Genomic DNA, 18,307 nt, shown 5'->3' with positions numbered 1-18,307 from the left:
ACAACAGAAATTAGGGAAATCTGAAATCATTGATCATCAGATGCTCATCAATACTCCACAGGTGCCATTTTTGTTGATTCTCTTCTTGTTGTAGACTATGATTGCTGAGGAGTGTTATCAGCTATGGAAGTTGTTGAAACACTACTAAAACTGAATGACCCAACTTGATGGCGAGGTCGGACATCTGGAAAGAGAAGTGTGTGTTTTATACTATAGTAGAAATTAGAAAGGCAGGGAAATCTGAAATCGTTTATCACCATAAGCTCGTTAACGAGTACATTGTTATACTAATTGAGGACAAGTCCACAAGGTGATTCCAAATGTGAAGATAGCATATCAAAGTTGTGGTGTTATGAATTTTGTTTCTTCACCATTATGAAGTCCATCAAAGTCTACTCACTATCCCAAACAACAACAATTACTATGCCTCAATCCCAAGCTCACCTACCTTGCTCGCATTGTTGGTTTCAAACCCAAACAAAAGAGGAATCTAATAATTGGTCAAAACCCAGAGAATATAAAGCTTTTCAGTCAAACAATCATCAACTGCACTGAATTTGGAGGAAGCTTCTGAGGGGGTTTCTCGGATGGTAAGCACCCTTCACCTCCAATTCTAAAATTGTGGGTTCGAATCACCTAGGGAGCAAAAAAGCAAGAGCTCCTAGGGAGGGGGTTAAAAAATACATATTCATGTGACATGAAAGATGCTATGGTTGTAAAATCTAAAGAATCTAACATCACACATCTACGGGCATTCGACGGACGAAAACCAGATTAACTGGGAAAAGAGGAGCAAAGTGTACAATCTCGTAGACAATTCATAGAAAATTCAACATTTACGCGACAAACTAAAAGAGAATGTTTACGAATTGCAAAAAAAGAAAAAGAAAAAAAGAACATGTCATTTGAAAGAAAATTTGTGTACAAGGATATTAACAGGTCCAAGAAGCAGATCTTTTCATGGTAGGCTTCATCTGTTTATCTTCTTCAAGTGCTATCATACCCAAATGAGATGGATCTTCCAGCATCATTCTAGCTACCAAGTAACCAGCAATGGACCATGTCTGAAACTTACGGGCCTGCTTTCCGATAAATCGACCAAGTTTTCCGTCATAATACTCTGGCCAACTATCTTTTAGTAAACGTGATTCAGCTAGTTCAATGGCCCGTCGTGCTATTTGGGGTCGACCGGTCTTGATAGCTGCTGCAGTAAGGAGCCACAGAAGGACTAGACACAAAACCACGCAAATCAGTATTAGCATAAACTAGTAAAAATATCATAGTAGAGAACATGAATAGAACTCCCTCTATTTCATTTTATGTGAAGGTGTGACTGAACACAGAGTTTAACACGCTTAAACATGGCATGACATTTTTTGTGGCTGTAAAACCGTATCATTAAGGGCAAACATGAGTCAAAGTTGAATTGTTTCTAAATATAGAAAGGCATCATTCTTTTTGGAATAGACTTAAAAGGCATGATTGACGCATAAAATGGAACATAGGGAGACCTGTTAAGCCACCAAAAAGTAGACAGAAATATATGTCATCGTGATGCGAGATGAAATAGGAAACTACTTTTAAATATATTTAATTACTTTTGGTGTTATATAAGTAGGAAGAAAATATAACCTGGCCAAGTTCCACCATTGTGGTAACTCCAACTAGTGTTTTTAGGATCACATCCTGTTACAATTCTCCATTCATGACCTTCCATAGCAGGATAACAGATTTTCAGCGGCATTTCTCCAACTAGCTCTTGCCATCTCGATTCAAGGAGATCCATTATGGCGGAAGCTTGCTCAGGTGTAGCCAAAGATGACAAGATTGCAATACAATTACCCAAACAAAACCAACGGAAGTCCATGTGAGCAGGACTAACATTTCCGATGAAGTAACCACCACGACTTGGCATGAAATCAAAAACCCATTCCGGGAGGGAATCTGGCATCACATTAAACTTGTTTACTGCAGTGTGAGAGTACTCTTCCGTTTTGTAGCGGTATATATCATTCAGTTGTTTTATGTCGAGCCAAAAGTAACTTCTCATGTGAAAGCTCAAAGCATGAAGGCGTTTAATAATTGCATCACAACAATCTCTGTTTTCTTCGTCGTGTTTAAGGAGAAGCAAGGCACATCTTAAGGCCATAAAGAAAAGTGCTTGTATTTCAATAGGATAACCATAGACACCCTGGGAAAAATATGAAACAAAGTGCTTATAACATGTGAGTAGTGGTTATTTTAAAGGAAGTTGAACTACAATAATTAAGAATTTTAAGATGTACAAAAATTCATTTAACTGAGGAAAAGAGAATATCAGAAAGAGTACAAGATGAAAGACTTGAAAATAAGCAGTATTCTTATTGATCCAGTGTAATCCCACAAGTGGAGTCTGAGGAGGGTAGGGTGTGCGCAGACCTTACCCCTACTTCGTGGAGGTAGAGAAATTGTTTCCAAAAGACCCTCGGCTCAAAAAATGCAGCAAATCAAAGTAGTTATTAAAAAGGAAATACAGCAGTGAAGAAAACATGTCAATTAATAAGGAAAATAGTACATAGCACAGCGAAATAATGCGCTAACTGAAACACAATAGACAACTGATGGTGATATATATCAAAAGCAAGAAACTACATGTATACGACTAATACTACGACAGACACGGTGCTACCAGACTCCCACCAAGCCTAATCCCACCGAAAAGAGAGACAAAGCTCAACTACCTGCTAACCTTTAGCAGAACACATTCTACCTATTTCTTAACTTCTAGCAAAGGATGTGACATCTCAGCAGAACTCCTGTTCGAAGCCTAACTTACCCTAAGTCGGAGTCAGAATCACTGTCATCATGTCATAAGAAATAGAAAATCAAGCATGTAATAAGTCTTTGGGATAACCATATTTTGACAGATTGTATATAGGCATTTGTTAAGTTATACCATTCTAAAAGTAACAGTTCATAGATATCTCATATCAAGAATAAGAAAAACTTAAAAATCACTGCCATAATGTAATAATAGAAAATCAAGCATGTAATAAACAGAATATAAGACAGGACCATAAGTCAGGTCTAGTTAAAAAAACGATAAAGAGTGGATAGCAGTACATCAGACTGACCATTCTGCGATCAATCATAGAGCATCCATCAGCACACAGCAGGGTTGGGAACGTATCAAAACCTTCAGAAAGACATAATTCAAGAATCAGCCTTATACCCCTTTGGCATTCTGGCATCTCAGCCAAAGAAGTGTCCCCTGTAGACTTTGTGTACGCACGAAGTAGTATAATCCACCAGAAGCCTGAATCAACAGGAGCAACTCTACCAATAGCACTTTCACCGAAATCTGCAGTTATAGTTTCATAGTTCCTAACAGGGTCATGAGATACTTTAAAACTTGCAGGCATAACTCCATCCCCCAATTTGAACTGGTCTATCTTCTTCTCCCGAGATTGGAGGCGCAAGGTTTTCAAAAGAAAGTTTTTTACTATATCAGGTTCACCATTCATCAAGAATGCCAAAGCACTGGGGACAAAATCTCGGACAAAAACCTGCCAAATTTTCAGTCAGAATAGCAAATCGCAAGCAGAATGGTTGTCATATACATAGAGAAAGACACTATGAAAGGATTTCAGTTGGACCGTTAAGCATGAAGAAGTAATATACACAGCAGAAAGCTGGTTTTACCACTGGAGAATATCTAGAATCTGGTTCTAGATCAAAAGCAAAAAGTGAAAAAAAACTCCAAGGTTCATTGGGCTATAAGCACAAAGAAAGTGTGGGCTTTAATGAAAAAAGGTGCAAAGGGAGAAAAATACAAATATATATGTTTAGTCCAAGACTAATAGTTATAAGCATGAATGACAAATATGGACAAAGAAATTGAATTTTTTTGAGATAAAGTGAAATATCAATTATTTAGTGTCGCCTCTTCATAAGAGGTTCATTGGCAACAAAAAGTATGCCTTAGAACCTTGATAACGACACTGAAGCGCACATTAAGCGGGGCAAAGCGCTCGACACATTCTGAGTCTCGCTTCAAGGCTTAAGCGCGCATTTGACAACAGTGACTCTACATAAGTTTTTAAGTAAACTGTTTCAACAATTTTGTCAATCAAGACCAGCTCACATTCATTGACATAGACCCAACTTCCTTTCATCAGTCAACCACAAACCAATCAGTTGCACTGATAACTATAGTTTGGACATAACAATTCTACATTTTCTGTTTATTACGTAAAGAAACATCTGGTACAAATTTTCAGAGGACATTCGTCAAAATAAGTTCCATTGAAGCACATAATCAACCTGCTTCACGGGATATTAAATTGCAACAAAAACATAAAAGACAAACTTGTCTCAACCAAAGAACTAGAACAGTATGCATTATACCTGATCATAATTAAGCTCCTCAGCAGAATTATCTATAGCAGCAATAGTTCCCACAGGTTGATCTCGGAAGTTAACAATAGAACGCCTCAAAGCTTCCCATGCTTCGCCTATTATAGGATGCGGCTCGAATCCGAAAGTTGATCTGGGCGTGTGTATACCAGACCACCTTCCTGGCGAATACACTCCAACCATATTGTCAAAAACACGAGAAGAGTTCTCCGAATTTTTGTATACCTGGCGTGGCGGTGAATGAGTCATTGACATTTCGCTGAAAGATCTTTCATCGAACGACCTCTTCCTTTCTATATTAACCTGTCTTGGCCTTTCCAGCAATCTAGCCAAATCTTCCTCGATTTCAAACAAGGATGGAGCAGCTTCCGCGTGTCTTGCATTCCCATTTTGAGACACATCCACAGGGCTAGGCATCGTTCGATACTTCCAAAAGTCCTAGACAATAAGAAATCGAATCCAAAGATCTGCATATCACCAATGAAACAAGAAAACTTTTTAAGACTTCATCTACGTAACAAGAGATTGTAAACTCAAAGCTACGGCCTGCCCAGAATGCCCATACAGACTAAGACCTTATCTTATTCACACAGCGAAGAAAGGCCGAGTGGAAGGGGGCAGTCTCTTCAAAAACGTCAAACAAGTATGTTTCGGATCCTCCAAAAACAGTGCATTTTTTGGAGGATCCAAAGTGGTGTAGTGCGGTGCAACAACATTTTTGGAGAGTCCGAGAAACAATGAACTAGAACTTACATAATAAAGAATACAATCAACTTGAATAAAGAGTGCAATTAATGCCTCTTAGACTAGGAATACATTAAATTGAAATATACACCAGATCAGAAAATCATCAATTCAGGCAATCAACATTCTGTTAATTTTTCCTTTACAAGCGATACTCCCTAGAAGTTCTTTTTTAAGTCAACTTGAGCAAAATTAGACCAAGTTCATTATAGATAACTTTAACTAATTAGTCATAATCATCAACTTAAATCAAACAATCTAAGTCAAACTACTGTTAGATCTTCTTTTCCTTTATCAATTTATTTATTTATTTCTTTTTAATTCATATTTTGATCAATCCAGCAAAATACTCAAACTAGCAAAGAATGAAAAATCTCAAATGCAGAAAAACCTTAATATCATCTAAAAAAATAGAAAATGAAAAATTAAGGAACATAGATTGAACAACAAAACATAACCTAGGAGCTGGTAATAACAACCTCAAAGCTGTCGGCGGCAGCGGCAGCGGCGACGGCGAACTTCAGTGAGATCTAAGGTTTCCGAGAAAGGCACCAACCATGAACTACCAGAAAGACTTTGGGGACACAATGGACCTTCTCTATATATGTTAGAACTTGGGTGGAAAAAAAAAAGGGGGAAATGGAGGTCAAAAGACTGGTTGACTGGATATACCGGTAAGATTTTGTGCTTGTGACGTATGGGATGGTAACTGACACGTAGGATTGTCTGGGAATATCCGATTAGCAGTTCTGGGGGTAATCTCCGACCAAACTTTGTCCGAAAATGGATTAGTTGTAGTTGTATAGTGATTAAGGAAAATAGTTGTTGTTGATGTTGTTGTGAACGATTATTACGATCTTAAGTATGATTAGTGATAACGATTAATCCCAGATCCTCGCAACCTAATAAGTTCTGTATCCCCTAAATGTTTAATAAGTTTCTTTAATTAGTACTACTACTTTTTAGTTTTAAAAAAGGATGAAATTATTAAGAGATAATGGTAAGAAAGCTATCATATTTTTTTCCTGAATTTTACTGTTTAACTATCAATTTAATTCTGTTTTTTTTAATTTATACTATCACCATGTATCTATTATAATTCAATTATTGTTCCATTTTTCTATCTGAGCAATAATGATAATTATTTTGATCGGAAAATGACACAACTGATAGCTGATATGTATTTTAATAAATAGATGATGATATTTGGATAGAAAAAATGAGAAACTGATAGTTGAATGTGAAAGTCATGAAAAAAAAGGATAATTCAAATATTTTTTAATCATTAATCTAATTATTAATGTCAAGAGAATTGAATAATTTTCTTAGACATTAATTTTGTCAAACATTTATTACTAAAGAGATTAACTATGGAATTTTGTAATTGAAAACATTCTTTATGTAGTTTTTAAGTAAGTAGATTTATTAAAATTTGTAGATGCTGATGTTATTCATCTCAAGGATTAGGTGCGTTAATCGTTCCATTTTTAAATATATGATTAGTAACATGAAAAATAAATTAAATTATCTACCATAAGAGATTAAAAATAAAAATCATGTAAATGTGTTTAACTTCCCATTGTCGTTTTTTTTATAATTTGTTTTATTCATTTTGTGCTTATTTCCATGCTTTCTGTTGCTACCTACTCCTCTGTCTCTTTCTTCTTCTTGCCTTGTTTTGAACGATAAGATTAATTTAGTCATTCTATGATTTTCATTTGCATGAATCTCCCCTCCTTTTAACATATGGTACGCAAAAGGGAAATAAAATAAACAAAACTCTTCTACAAATAGAAATTAATTAATACCAAGATGATTTTCTTTATTATTTAACTAAGCGTCCAATTTCGTTGAAAACTTGAATTGATGTGAAAGCTGGCTTAATATCCTACGTGTAATTAGGTGTCATTTGGATGGCGATGACGGTCTTTCTAACGTGTTTATTACGTGAATATGAAATTAAATTAAAAAGATTAATGTTAAGTGCAAATCCTAATTTTCATGCCACCCCGTGAAGATATTACCCCACGCCAACCTCCCTAAGTTTCACGTGATATAGTATTATTGGAAAGACAAACTTAAAAAAATAAACATAGACTTTTGATACACTAGTCTTTATTTCCCTTATTATCCGGCTTGAGATCGATCGGTTCTAATTAAATATATATACGATCAATTTTTTTAGAAAAAAAAATTAAAAATGTTTTTAAATTATTTGAAATAAATAAAAATATCCTTCGTTTATACTTTGGTCCAAAAATGTCTTTGCTGTCAATACTTTGATCCAGAAAATACCCTTATTATTATGTAATGGGTCAAAAATGTCCCTATTGTTACAAAATGGATCAAAAACGCCCTTTACCGAATAAATATATATATTTTTTTAAAAAAAAATCTTGTTCCTTATAAAAAATATTACTTTTAAGGAACTATATTATTGTTTTCTTTCTTTTTAAATCACTTTAAGTAATAAAAATGTAAGAAATTATTTTATTCTTCGTAATTTCATTTTATCAATAAAAATAGAATAGTTTCATATACTCTAAGTTTTAAAGGATAATATATGTCATATATATAAGATCATAATAAATCTATCATTAATTTTTATTCAAATAACGATAAAAAATAATTATAATAAAATAAGAAATATTTTAAATTTTTTAATTTTTTTCTAATTGATGTAGAATAAATGTTTGCTAATAAAAGAAATATTTTTATGAAAAACATGTGTTCAAAAAGAAAATAAATAATATATTTATTTGAAAAGGGGCATTTTTGATCCATTAATTAACAATAAGGGCATTTCTGGACCAAAGTATTGACGGCAAGAGTATTTTTTGACCAAATTATAAACGAAGGATATTTTTGTTATTTTAAATAGTTTAAGGGCATTTTTGACCATTTCCCAATTTTTTATAATAATATCGTTTGTCCGAATATTATTGCTATATTGAAATGTTGTAAGAATACACATATAATATAACATAATATGAAAATCAAATTTAAAGAAAACTTGACAATTATAACTAGTATATTGTTATAAATAATGATTGTTATAGAAATATCTCACTATATGCATAAGTGATTTAGAAATTGCTTGGCGTATCCTCCTATGAGATTGATATTTCAATATTGTCTTTGATTTTTGTGTGCCTTGCAAAAAAAGGCATGATTGAGTTTACGGGCTAGGAGAATTACATATGTGACTAATCTAACATGTAGCTAGGTTAATGAATATAACATGAAAGTCATATATATTTGTTATGATTTACGTGGTATAAACTTCTTTTTTTTGTAGTTTTGAAAACTTGACAATTAGATATGGGGTAACCTAACATGACAAATATGTTAAGAGTATTATAACATGAAGCCATATCTCTGTCATGACTTGCATGTCATAATTTTAAAATGTAATTTCTTTTCTTTTTGTAAATTTGAAATCATAAAAAAACTGTATCTGGAATAAAAATGAATAAATAAAGGTCAAAAACTAAGAAAAAAGTGAACAACGTATCATGAGTTGGAAAAAAGAAGTCCAAATCATAACAATTTTATATGATTTATGTGTCATCAAACATGATAATTTGATTGAATATAAGATAATGTCATATTAATTAGAAACGTATATTCTTCCTCTTATTTATTTGTAGATTTAAAATTATAATAATTTAATATAATTTATGAATAATCCAACAGGATAGCTAATTAAATATAACATGAAATAATATTAATCTGTCACGATTCACGTAGTATATATAACCCTTACAAGGGCTCAAAAGATCTTTTAAGCAAGCCCAAATCCAGGCCCTAGCCCAAGCCCCTCACTCCTACCTTGTAATTGTGTTTCGTTTCAGAAAGCATAAAGATTAAAGACTGCTGTATTTGACCGTTGAGAAATTTTTCGAACTCAACGGTCCTAACGCTCTCTTTCTCTCTGAAACTTAAAGAATTTTCTCCTTCAAACTCTAAATATCTCTTCAATCTGCAATGCCGAAGCCCAAAAAAGTAAAAAATTCTTCGGATAGAGAAAAATGGAACAAGGTGTTCAACGCTTTAGTTCACATGTTGACATCACAGCAAACGCAGCTTGAATCCCTTGCAAAAGAGAGAATTATACTTGAAGATCGGATAAAATTACAGAATGATCGATGGGTATCTGATATTGATAGATTTCAAGAACAAATTTATGAGGTTACTTTGATTTTCTTCTTGAATTTTGCATTTTTTTTTACTTTATCTAGGGTTTTGATTGGTTGGAATTTTAGGGCTTTCGATAAAATTGGGTTCTTTGGTGAATTGGGTTTGCAGATGAAGAAAGAATTTACAGTTCAAGAGATGGAGCGCATGCTTGAGGTTGCGAAATCGGAGTTCTTTGTTGGTTTGAAGCAACGAGATGTTGCCATGTTCAAAAGGAAGTTTGGTGAGTTAATTTGATAGAAAAAAAACCCTTTCTTGCCCGATGTTTTTGTTTGGTTTCTCTGAATTGGATGATATGATGGAAATTTGATCAAATTGTGGACCTTTATTTCCTGACGCACTTAGTTTTAAATCAGGTAGGAAGTAGATTTCTTATTGCTATGACAGGGGCGGAGCCCGGTGGGAGCGAGGGGGTTGGCCAACCTCCTTCACTGGAAAATGAGATTGTATATACAAGGTTAAAATTACTTTTATGCACAGATGATGAATCTCCTTGGCTTCTTCCTGTGTTTACTGCCTAGTAAATATTCAGGCTCCTCTACTAGCTATGCAGAGTTTAAAGACAGCAACTTTCACTTTAAAATTGCCTCTTTCTTTTCTTTTTTACCTGATAACAATGATGCAATTTTGTGATTACTACCTTTGATAACTTTTATGAGCATTATTTTGCCTCTATTTTGTGCTGTGGTTTAACCACAAAGTACGGTGTCATTGCCTAAACCATGGTGCTGTTTCAGATCATCATTGTAGTGCTTGAACATACAATTTCTTTATAAACTTTTACAAACCAACCATGAATGAAGTTGTCTAAAATGATATTATTTTCTTCTGATAACTTAGAAATCCTCGAGGGATAGTGGTGCACGTTTCATATAAATTGGAACAGAATAGAAACATTTACGTGCCAGGGCTTATATTAAATCACCCTATTTCCCGTTAGCTATGTTAACTTCTTTCAATACACTTTTACGAACCCAACACTGAAATAAAGTACGTCACAGCACTTCATTCAATTTGCAGAAGTCTATAAAGGTCACCAAGAAAGCAGAATGGCATACAATTCCCTGCTTAGTTGCTAACTTTCTCCTTCTACAAACCATGTCTTTAAGTCTTTAACCGAAACAAGATAGAGAAGGAAAAAGAGTCTAGGACAGGAAGTTATGGTCTTTTATGGCCTTCATTCGTGCTTTTTTTCATGTCATGTGAGGGAATGAGGGAGGAAAGGAAGGAGAAAAATAAAGGGAAGAGACCTCAGGGTGGGGGCTTTGACATGAGTGGTTGAACTTTCAATCCGAGACTGGAAAAAGGGCATGTTACTTCTTTTGTTTCCTCTAGTTGACTCACTATCTCCGACTGACTCATTTTCACTTGTACACATTTCAACTCTTGTTCTTAAATTGTCTGTTAGCATTTCATCTCAGGGCACACTAAACTTTCTTTTCGTGTATATTCAAGCTTGTCAAAGTGGAGCATTTTAATTAACAAGAATGGAGTTTCTGTGTGTCAATCAAAAAGTTCTGCAACCACATATCCGATACACACACAGACAAACACTTCTTTATGTATAAAGTTCACAGTTCAGTTCCGATTTAATTTCTAATGACCCTTAAGCTGTCTTCTTTTCTAATGGGATTTTTCAAGACCAATGAAACCAAAAGGAAACTATAAAAAAATGATAGTAACTATTTTTATTGCAAGAGGCTATTTTAAATGGTTTTACTCTTGAAAATTGTTGCCGCATCCCCAGGGTATCAGTAGCCTTAATTGTTCCAGCTTAGACATGATCTTTTAAGCTATATCATCCCAGCATTCAATTTAGCAACTTACTTACTTTTCACCTAAAAAGTGCAGAAGATGCAGATGGTGAACTGGCTGACTTCAGAGAATGGTTTGACTACCTCTCTCATAAATGCTCTGAGACAAATGTATGTTGTTTCAATAGCTTTTTCTTTTATGAATCTTGTTTCTCATTTCTTTTCTGAGTAATTAGTTTATTATTTTCCCTAGTAATCATTGAAAAACTAGAAGATAAGACGTCTGAATGTTCATTTGATCCACAGGATGTACCAAGGGTTGCAACAAATGAAAAAGCAGAGACAAGAAAAAAGGCTTGGGAAGATGAGGTGAGAAGGCTTAAAACAGAAAATGAGAAGCTTACTTCAGAGAAAAATTCTGAGATTTCTGCCCTCTTGGCAGAAAAGAATTTTATTTGGAACCAGTTTAACAAACTGGAGCACGACATGACTGAGCAATTGAGGAGAAAATGTACTGAGCTTGAGCATGCAAATGGGAAAATACAGGCATTTACTAGGAACATTGAGGAACTACAATCATCCAACGCTAATAAGGATAATACAATTGCAACATTAAGAAGTCAAATGGATAATACAATTGCGACGTTGAGAAGTCAAATGGCCAGATTGGAATCTGATTCCGTCTCAAAGAGTGGAGAGATATCCAAACTTTCCACTGAACTAGGATTGCTAAAGAAGTCCGGAAGTGCCTCTGTCACTCCTGTGCTGCATCGCTCCACAGCTGGATCAGGGCCTTCAAAGTTGGGAGGCATGTCCCGTGGAAAGGTTCAGAGGAATATAACTGTCAAAGAAGAAAAGCAATCTACACAAACCCTTGAAAAGGTAACGTCGTCTTAATTTTAGAAGAAACTATTCTGCAGCTGTCCTTTTCCTGTTACATAATTTGTCCATGTTAATGTTGTTCTTCTTTGAGGTATCTCACCTAGTAGTAATGTGTGTTATTGTCTTGCATTCAAGAAACTGATCCTTTTGTCCTGATGATGTAGAGAATAGATTATTCTTGTAATGCAGATAGATTTTTTGTTGTGTGGATCTAATCTAGTGTGGATCTAATCTAATAAAAGCAATCTTCTCACTTTGTAAAGGAAAAATTAATAGAAATAACCGAGAAGTCGTTGTATGCATTAGCATTGCCTTGACACTTTACCGTTTGATATCCTGGACATCTTTCTCTAGCTTGATTTTTGCAGAATTTTACTAGATAAAAATGAATTGATTTGGCATTTGTGCTCGCATGTTCTTCTGTGCCTGATGTAAAAAGCTTGTTCAAATTCAAGAAGCAACCAAGATCAACCTATGTATTCAAGAAATTGCTCAGTTTTGTAAAAGACGCTATGCTGCAGATAGCAAGCTAGCATGCCCATATAGCTTGGATATTGCTGTGTCCGCCCTCTTATCTTAACTGTGGGCCTAGGTCTCCGTCTATCAAAGATATTATATGACATTTAAGGAATGCACTTTGCACACGACTATAATACAATCTTGGTACTACATTAGTCAGTGATTTGAATTCAAATGTATACATAGGGCACTGACATCAATACCAATTTCTTTATTATTTAGATTTTAGATTTAGTAAATGGTTATGCATCTTCACAATTATTTGATCTCATTCAAGAGTATGTCAGTGTATCCGAGAAATATAGATTATGTTATGTTGCTCGAATCCTTCAAAAATGCCGTCAGACATTTGTTTGATCCTTCAACACGAGTATAGTGGCATTTTTGGAAGATCCGAGCAACATAGGTCTTATGTTAGCTGATAGATACTCGGTATTTTGTAGGTACAGAGAAGTTCCAAACGAAAAGCTGGTAATATTATCTCGGGAACTCCAAATCTATTCACGTCCTCATTTAAGGTACCTAAATTAAAAATTTCATCTCCCTGTGTGACATGACCTTGTCACCAGAACTTCGGCCCTGTATCTATATTAGATGATAGATTTTCGGTACATATGTTCGTTTATTGGATCTTGATCATCTGTACTGATGCTTGTGTTATTACTCCCTTTCTGGTTCTTCAAGCTATGTAACAGTAAATTGTAGTAGTCAGTGCTGGATGTTTATGTTGTATACTATAGAGATGTCCATGTAAGTTGTAACTAATTAGTTGCAAGATTTCATTAAACTTAGAGACCTGATTAATCAGTAAATGAGGATCAATCATTTGATTTGTGCATTTTCTGGTTTTCTTTTCCTGTTGCATCATCAGTGGAAATTGTTTCTTCTCAATCTCCCAGTCTCTCTCCATTCCTTTATTACTGATAGGCGATAGCTACTGAATTTGTCTGCGCTTCACTTTGTGTATTAATAAATTTAAAATGGTCACTTTTTCTATAAAAAAAAGTAGTTGAGATAATAGAGAAATTTTTATGTGTCTACATATATTAAAGCTTAATTCAGTTAATTGACGAAATTTCAATCAGATAATGAACAAAATATAACACAGCAGTTCATGGCTTGTTTTTACTATACGTCATAGAACTGTTCTTTGCTAAAACCAAAAATCCAAAAGCTATATTGCTAATTTTGGTATGGTTTGTTCTGATATTGATCCCAAAAAAGAGACGGTAGGTACTTTAACCATCCCTATTTTGAGGTGGTGTATAATTCTTGCCCTTCAGCATTTAAGTAATAAACAGATCGACGAAAATAACCTTGATATTGAAAATAAAATGGCCAATTATAAGTTTAATTTTCGTATCATAACATAACACAAGATAACATAACACAAGTTATGCTTACGAGGCATAACAAATTTGACCTACAAATTTTTACTAAATGAACATTTACATATCCTAATATAATACAAGTTATGCTTTATCAGGCATAACAAGTTTGACCCACAATTTTTTATTAAATGAGCAACAAAGGCAAAGATTAATGACGACATATTTGTGAACAAAAAATAAAGATCAGACTGGCTATCCATCCGTGCAAAAAATTGATTTTGGTGCAACTTATAGAGAATGTGTGTATTAGCAATACGGGAATAAGATTATTAGAATACAAAAATACACTTAAATTAAAGAATACATCCATAACAATCCATATATTATTACTCACTGCATTACGATTCATATATTATTTACCTCATAAAACCGCAATTTAGACCACAAACCCAAATACCTCTCTAAACATTATCTAAAGAAATGAAAAACAGTTCCACCCTAATCATACTAATCCTAATCCTAATCATGTACAAGCTACAACTCAGTACTTTGGACGCAAAGTATAAAAACATATATGTATATGAAAATTACTACAAAAGTAAAACAACTAAATATTGAACCTCGAGCGTAAATTCTGAATTCGCCTCCGAGCTCAGAGTGTACGAAACCAAGTAGATTGAAATGAATCTTGATAATGAATCATGACCAAAAGTATGACCAAAAGCAAAGCAATTCCCCAAGGTGATCCACCTTCTTGGCTAGCCAAATGGTATACAACTGGCCTTGTAACTCCTCCATAAGGATAAAACCATCTATTACAATCAATCATTATGTAGACCAAAAGTATGATAAGAAAAGGCAACAAGAAAGACATGAGTTTCATACTAGCCTTTGATTTTTCTACTGTTGCTTTGTATTCTGAATATGTAGACATAGACATCAAGAAAATTACTAGGCCAAATAAAACTATCAAGGCTAAAGGAGGTGCTGATATTGATTCTAGAGTTTGGTCTCTCCAACTAACTCCTCTCCTTTCTCCTAGCAACCAACCCATAGAGTTTGAAATAAGAATGCTTTGTTCTTCCTTGGTTTTTCTTGAAAGACTATATGAAACAAAGAGGAATATGTGATTATATATATAGAAAGAAAGGTGTGGTCTGCCTTGTGGTCAGGGAGGGACAGATGGAGTTTATTTTTTCAATAGGGTCAAATCAGACGCGGATTCAGAATTTAGAGTTTATGAGTTTCTGCAGCGCTTGGAAATACTTTATTTTAAGTGGAGGGTCTATTGAAAACAATCTTTTTATCTTTACGAGATAAGGGTATAATGCTTGCATACACTCTACCCTCTCTAGATTCTAGTACTTGTGAGATTACATCAGATATACATTGTTGTTTGGTTTCTGCAACAACTTCACATTTTTTAGAATTCATCATAAATTAGTTAGTTTTATGCTGGTTGTCAGTCTATCACAAATCTCCTCTTTTATTCGGGCTTGAGAACGACAATTTGAGAAGGCTCTCACAACAAAGTTTTCAAGTTAATATATATACAATAAGAACTAAATTTACAGTCAAACACAATATTTAGTAGAATTATTAATTAATACATATACATGATTTGTGCAAAAGTTACTAAGTTTACGGAAAATCATAAATTACAAATTAGATACGCCTTTAAGTCCAATTGAACAATAATATGATAAATTCAGTGCTGAGAACCTTGAAAATTGAACTCGTCAAATTTACATTCAAATATTCGTACCTGGTGTGGTCATAAGTTATGGTATAAATTCTGTCTTTATGGATTCCAATTGAAAACCGTCCTTTCTTTAGATTCCTACACTTTGAGAAAAAGGGACTGATTCGAAGATGATAGTAAGCAAATAGGCAAAACAGAAAAAGCAAAGTATATATTCCTTTTTTATCATTATGTAAAAGTTACAAAGAGTTTCAGTATAATTATTGATGTCTCACAACTAAGGCATTGGTCCATCTCCACTTGTTAACTAATAACTTGCCTATTAAGTCTAAAGTTATTCAGATTAATCACCAACTTAGTATCGAAAAAACAAAAATTATAGTTATCAAGGAAAATAATTGATCGTAAAGACAAAATACACGATCAACAGAAAAAACATGTTCAAAATAATTTGATTTTCAAGCACATGTAATTTATTGATAAAATAAATTAAATGGATTAAAGTAGAATTTTCTAGAATGTATCAAAACGTTAGAATTATACTACGGGTTGTTTTATGGCATAAATAAACTTAGGATGGAGGAAAATTCGCAATATGTGTAAATACCTTCTGGTTGAAAGAATCTATGATTATGCTAATGTTACCAAAACCATATATCTGATGACCATCTTGCGTTCTGCCAGTCTTAGGCTTGAACAGCAAACAATTCTTCTGCGCATGCACTTCAATAATGTCCTTCAACCTCTCAAGCTCCCCACCTGTACAGTCCATGTGGACAGATGGACAACCTTGAACTTGTGCTGCTACTTTTTCCTAATTCTCAACCTGCCTTTGTTCGAGAACCCCAAGACAACTCATGTTCTCACTCATACCAGATGGGAACTCCACCAAGCCTTCAATAGCCTGGTTCATCATGCCCAGACCAAGACTTAGTCTACAGCAAACATGTTCATTTGCCAAAAGTTCAGGTGGTAGAATTTCTTTCCATCCCAAGAACCATTTGGTCACTACCTCGAAATCCGGGCTTGAATGCAACCAACAGCACAAAAATTCTTGCAAGAAGATATCCATCACCCGAATCATGTGTTGAATGGGAACAACAGTAGCCCAAGTGAGAACCCAATAGAACTAGTTTTTAAATTAGTTGGATTAAATGGGTCAAAATGGATTGAGTTAATAAAATAAAAGAGTTTTCATAAATAGTTATCTGTATGTGTGTGATTCACATGTATCTAGATATCATATAAATAAGAAAGTAACGAGCGAGATGGACAGAAAACAAGATTAAACTAAAAAACTATATAATTATGATCGATCATTTGGGAAGTGAAAGTGTTTAAACATTTTGTAGACATCGAAATTTTGTAGCATTCTACAATATGAGTCCTATTTTAGTTAGGGTTTCTTGGAGGCTACTCTACCCTAAATCCTAATTCATACTTATATTACGGGTATTATATTCCCTTGAAAAGGCATCTCAAAAATTCCACAAATTTATGGAACATTCATAAAGAGATCAAAATATGTCAAACACTTCTTGATAATCAAATACTTTAAGAAGATCCACAAATTCTTTTATGGAGATCAAGTTCAAATCATCCTAACTAGTTCGAGAAATACGCCACTAACGCCCTCGAATCATGATGGAGATTAAATCCAAATCATCCCAGTTTGAGAAATACGTCACTAACGGCCCTCAAATTATGAAGAAATCTCGCGAGAGAAGAATCAAGAGAGGAACAGAATTGCATGTACCCATATTATTTTATCAATAATAGTCTTGCTTATTCAGCTTTTATTTATGGTTAATTTATTTTCCATTTATTTAAAATTTGTTACAAACACATTTGACAAGAAAAATTGTTCAAATGGTAAGTACGATATCTACCTCCCACTCTTCGATTGTGGGTTCGAGTCATCAATGGGGCAAAAAAGATGGAAAGCTTCTATGGATGGGTTAAAGAAAAAGTGTCTAAGCATTATAGAAACAATGACGGATCGATTTAGGATTTGGATTAATTTGATAGGTTTCACTTACTTGTAGTTTTAAAATATTTTTAAAGGGATAATTGAATCAAAAGCAATATATTTAGTTGAATTCACCTTAAATTCATACGTCTAAATTCTAATAGTAACAAATATGATGATGGCAGTGTATTTATTTGACTTAAGAAATATGCCGACGCATAAAAACTTATGGTTATTCCAAAAGGCGGTAAGTAAAAACAAAATTGTTATGAAAGTGGATGTCCACTTCCGTGGACGTTCCTTTCCCTTTTTCCTCGATTTTCTTCCTTATTTTAGTTTTCTCTTCACTTCAATTTGTCCCCTTCTCCAACTTGTTAACTTAGCCACTGCTCAGAATAAATGGTATCCTCTCATCTGCTCCTTCTTATTTTCTCTTACTCTCTCCTTTTTATTTTGCTAAATTAGTTTATTTTATAACACATTATCAGCATGAGCCTCCATCGCTTTGAGCTATATTTTTAAGAAAGTAACAAAAGGGGTAAGAATTTTATTTTCTTAAAATGTCTAATATTTCTAAACTTGAATTTGTTGTTCTTGACATATCTGAAAAATGCTACTTATCATGGCACTAGATGCCGAAATACATCTAGAATCGATGGGTCTGGCAGACACCATCAAAGATGACAATACGGCATCTAGTCAAGACCGTGCCAAAATCATGATATTTCTCCACCACCATCTTGACGAGAGATTAAAATTACACTACCTTACATTAAAGGATCCCCTTAAATTGTGAAAGAATCTAAAAGAAAGA

At 34.0% G+C, this 18,307-nt stretch overlaps 2 protein-coding genes across 3 annotated transcripts; one reads left to right on the top strand and one right to left on the bottom strand.

Annotated features, from left to right (window-relative positions):
• Positions 1 to 774: 774 nt before the first annotated feature.
• On the bottom strand, positions 775 to 5,998 carry LOC129902529 (probable alkaline/neutral invertase D). 2 transcript variants are annotated; one of them, XM_055977822.1, is made up of 5 exons: positions 5,598 to 5,998; positions 4,387 to 4,862; positions 3,114 to 3,545; positions 1,633 to 2,191; positions 775 to 1,228 (listed from the first exon to the last, which is right to left on the bottom strand). In XM_055977822.1, exons 2-5 carry the CDS (start codon positions 4,810 to 4,812, stop codon positions 933 to 935), a joined length of 1,713 nt encoding a protein of 570 aa, XP_055833797.1. In that variant the 5' UTR covers positions 4,813 to 4,862; positions 5,598 to 5,998; the 3' UTR covers positions 775 to 932. The 2 variants fall into 2 exon arrangements, with proteins under 2 accessions (XP_055833797.1, XP_055833796.1); XM_055977821.1 differs by having other exon boundaries at positions 5,619 to 5,998.
• A 3,011-nt stretch (positions 5,999 to 9,009) lies between these two features.
• Positions 9,010 to 13,329, top strand: LOC129904291 (uncharacterized). Its single transcript, XM_055979838.1, has 5 exons — positions 9,010 to 9,330; positions 9,448 to 9,559; positions 11,188 to 11,261; positions 11,397 to 11,972; positions 12,935 to 13,329. Exons 1-5 carry the CDS (start codon positions 9,127 to 9,129, stop codon positions 13,046 to 13,048), a joined length of 1,080 nt encoding a protein of 359 aa, XP_055835813.1. The 5' UTR covers positions 9,010 to 9,126; the 3' UTR covers positions 13,049 to 13,329.
• Positions 13,330 to 18,307: the final 4,978 nt, after the last annotated feature.

The sequence above is a fragment of the Solanum dulcamara genome, chromosome 9 (assembly GCF_947179165.1).
Source record: "Solanum dulcamara chromosome 9, daSolDulc1.2, whole genome shotgun sequence".
Taxonomy (NCBI): Eukaryota; Viridiplantae; Streptophyta; class Magnoliopsida; order Solanales; family Solanaceae; genus Solanum; species Solanum dulcamara.
This window is presented reverse-complemented; position numbering and strand designations above follow the sequence as displayed.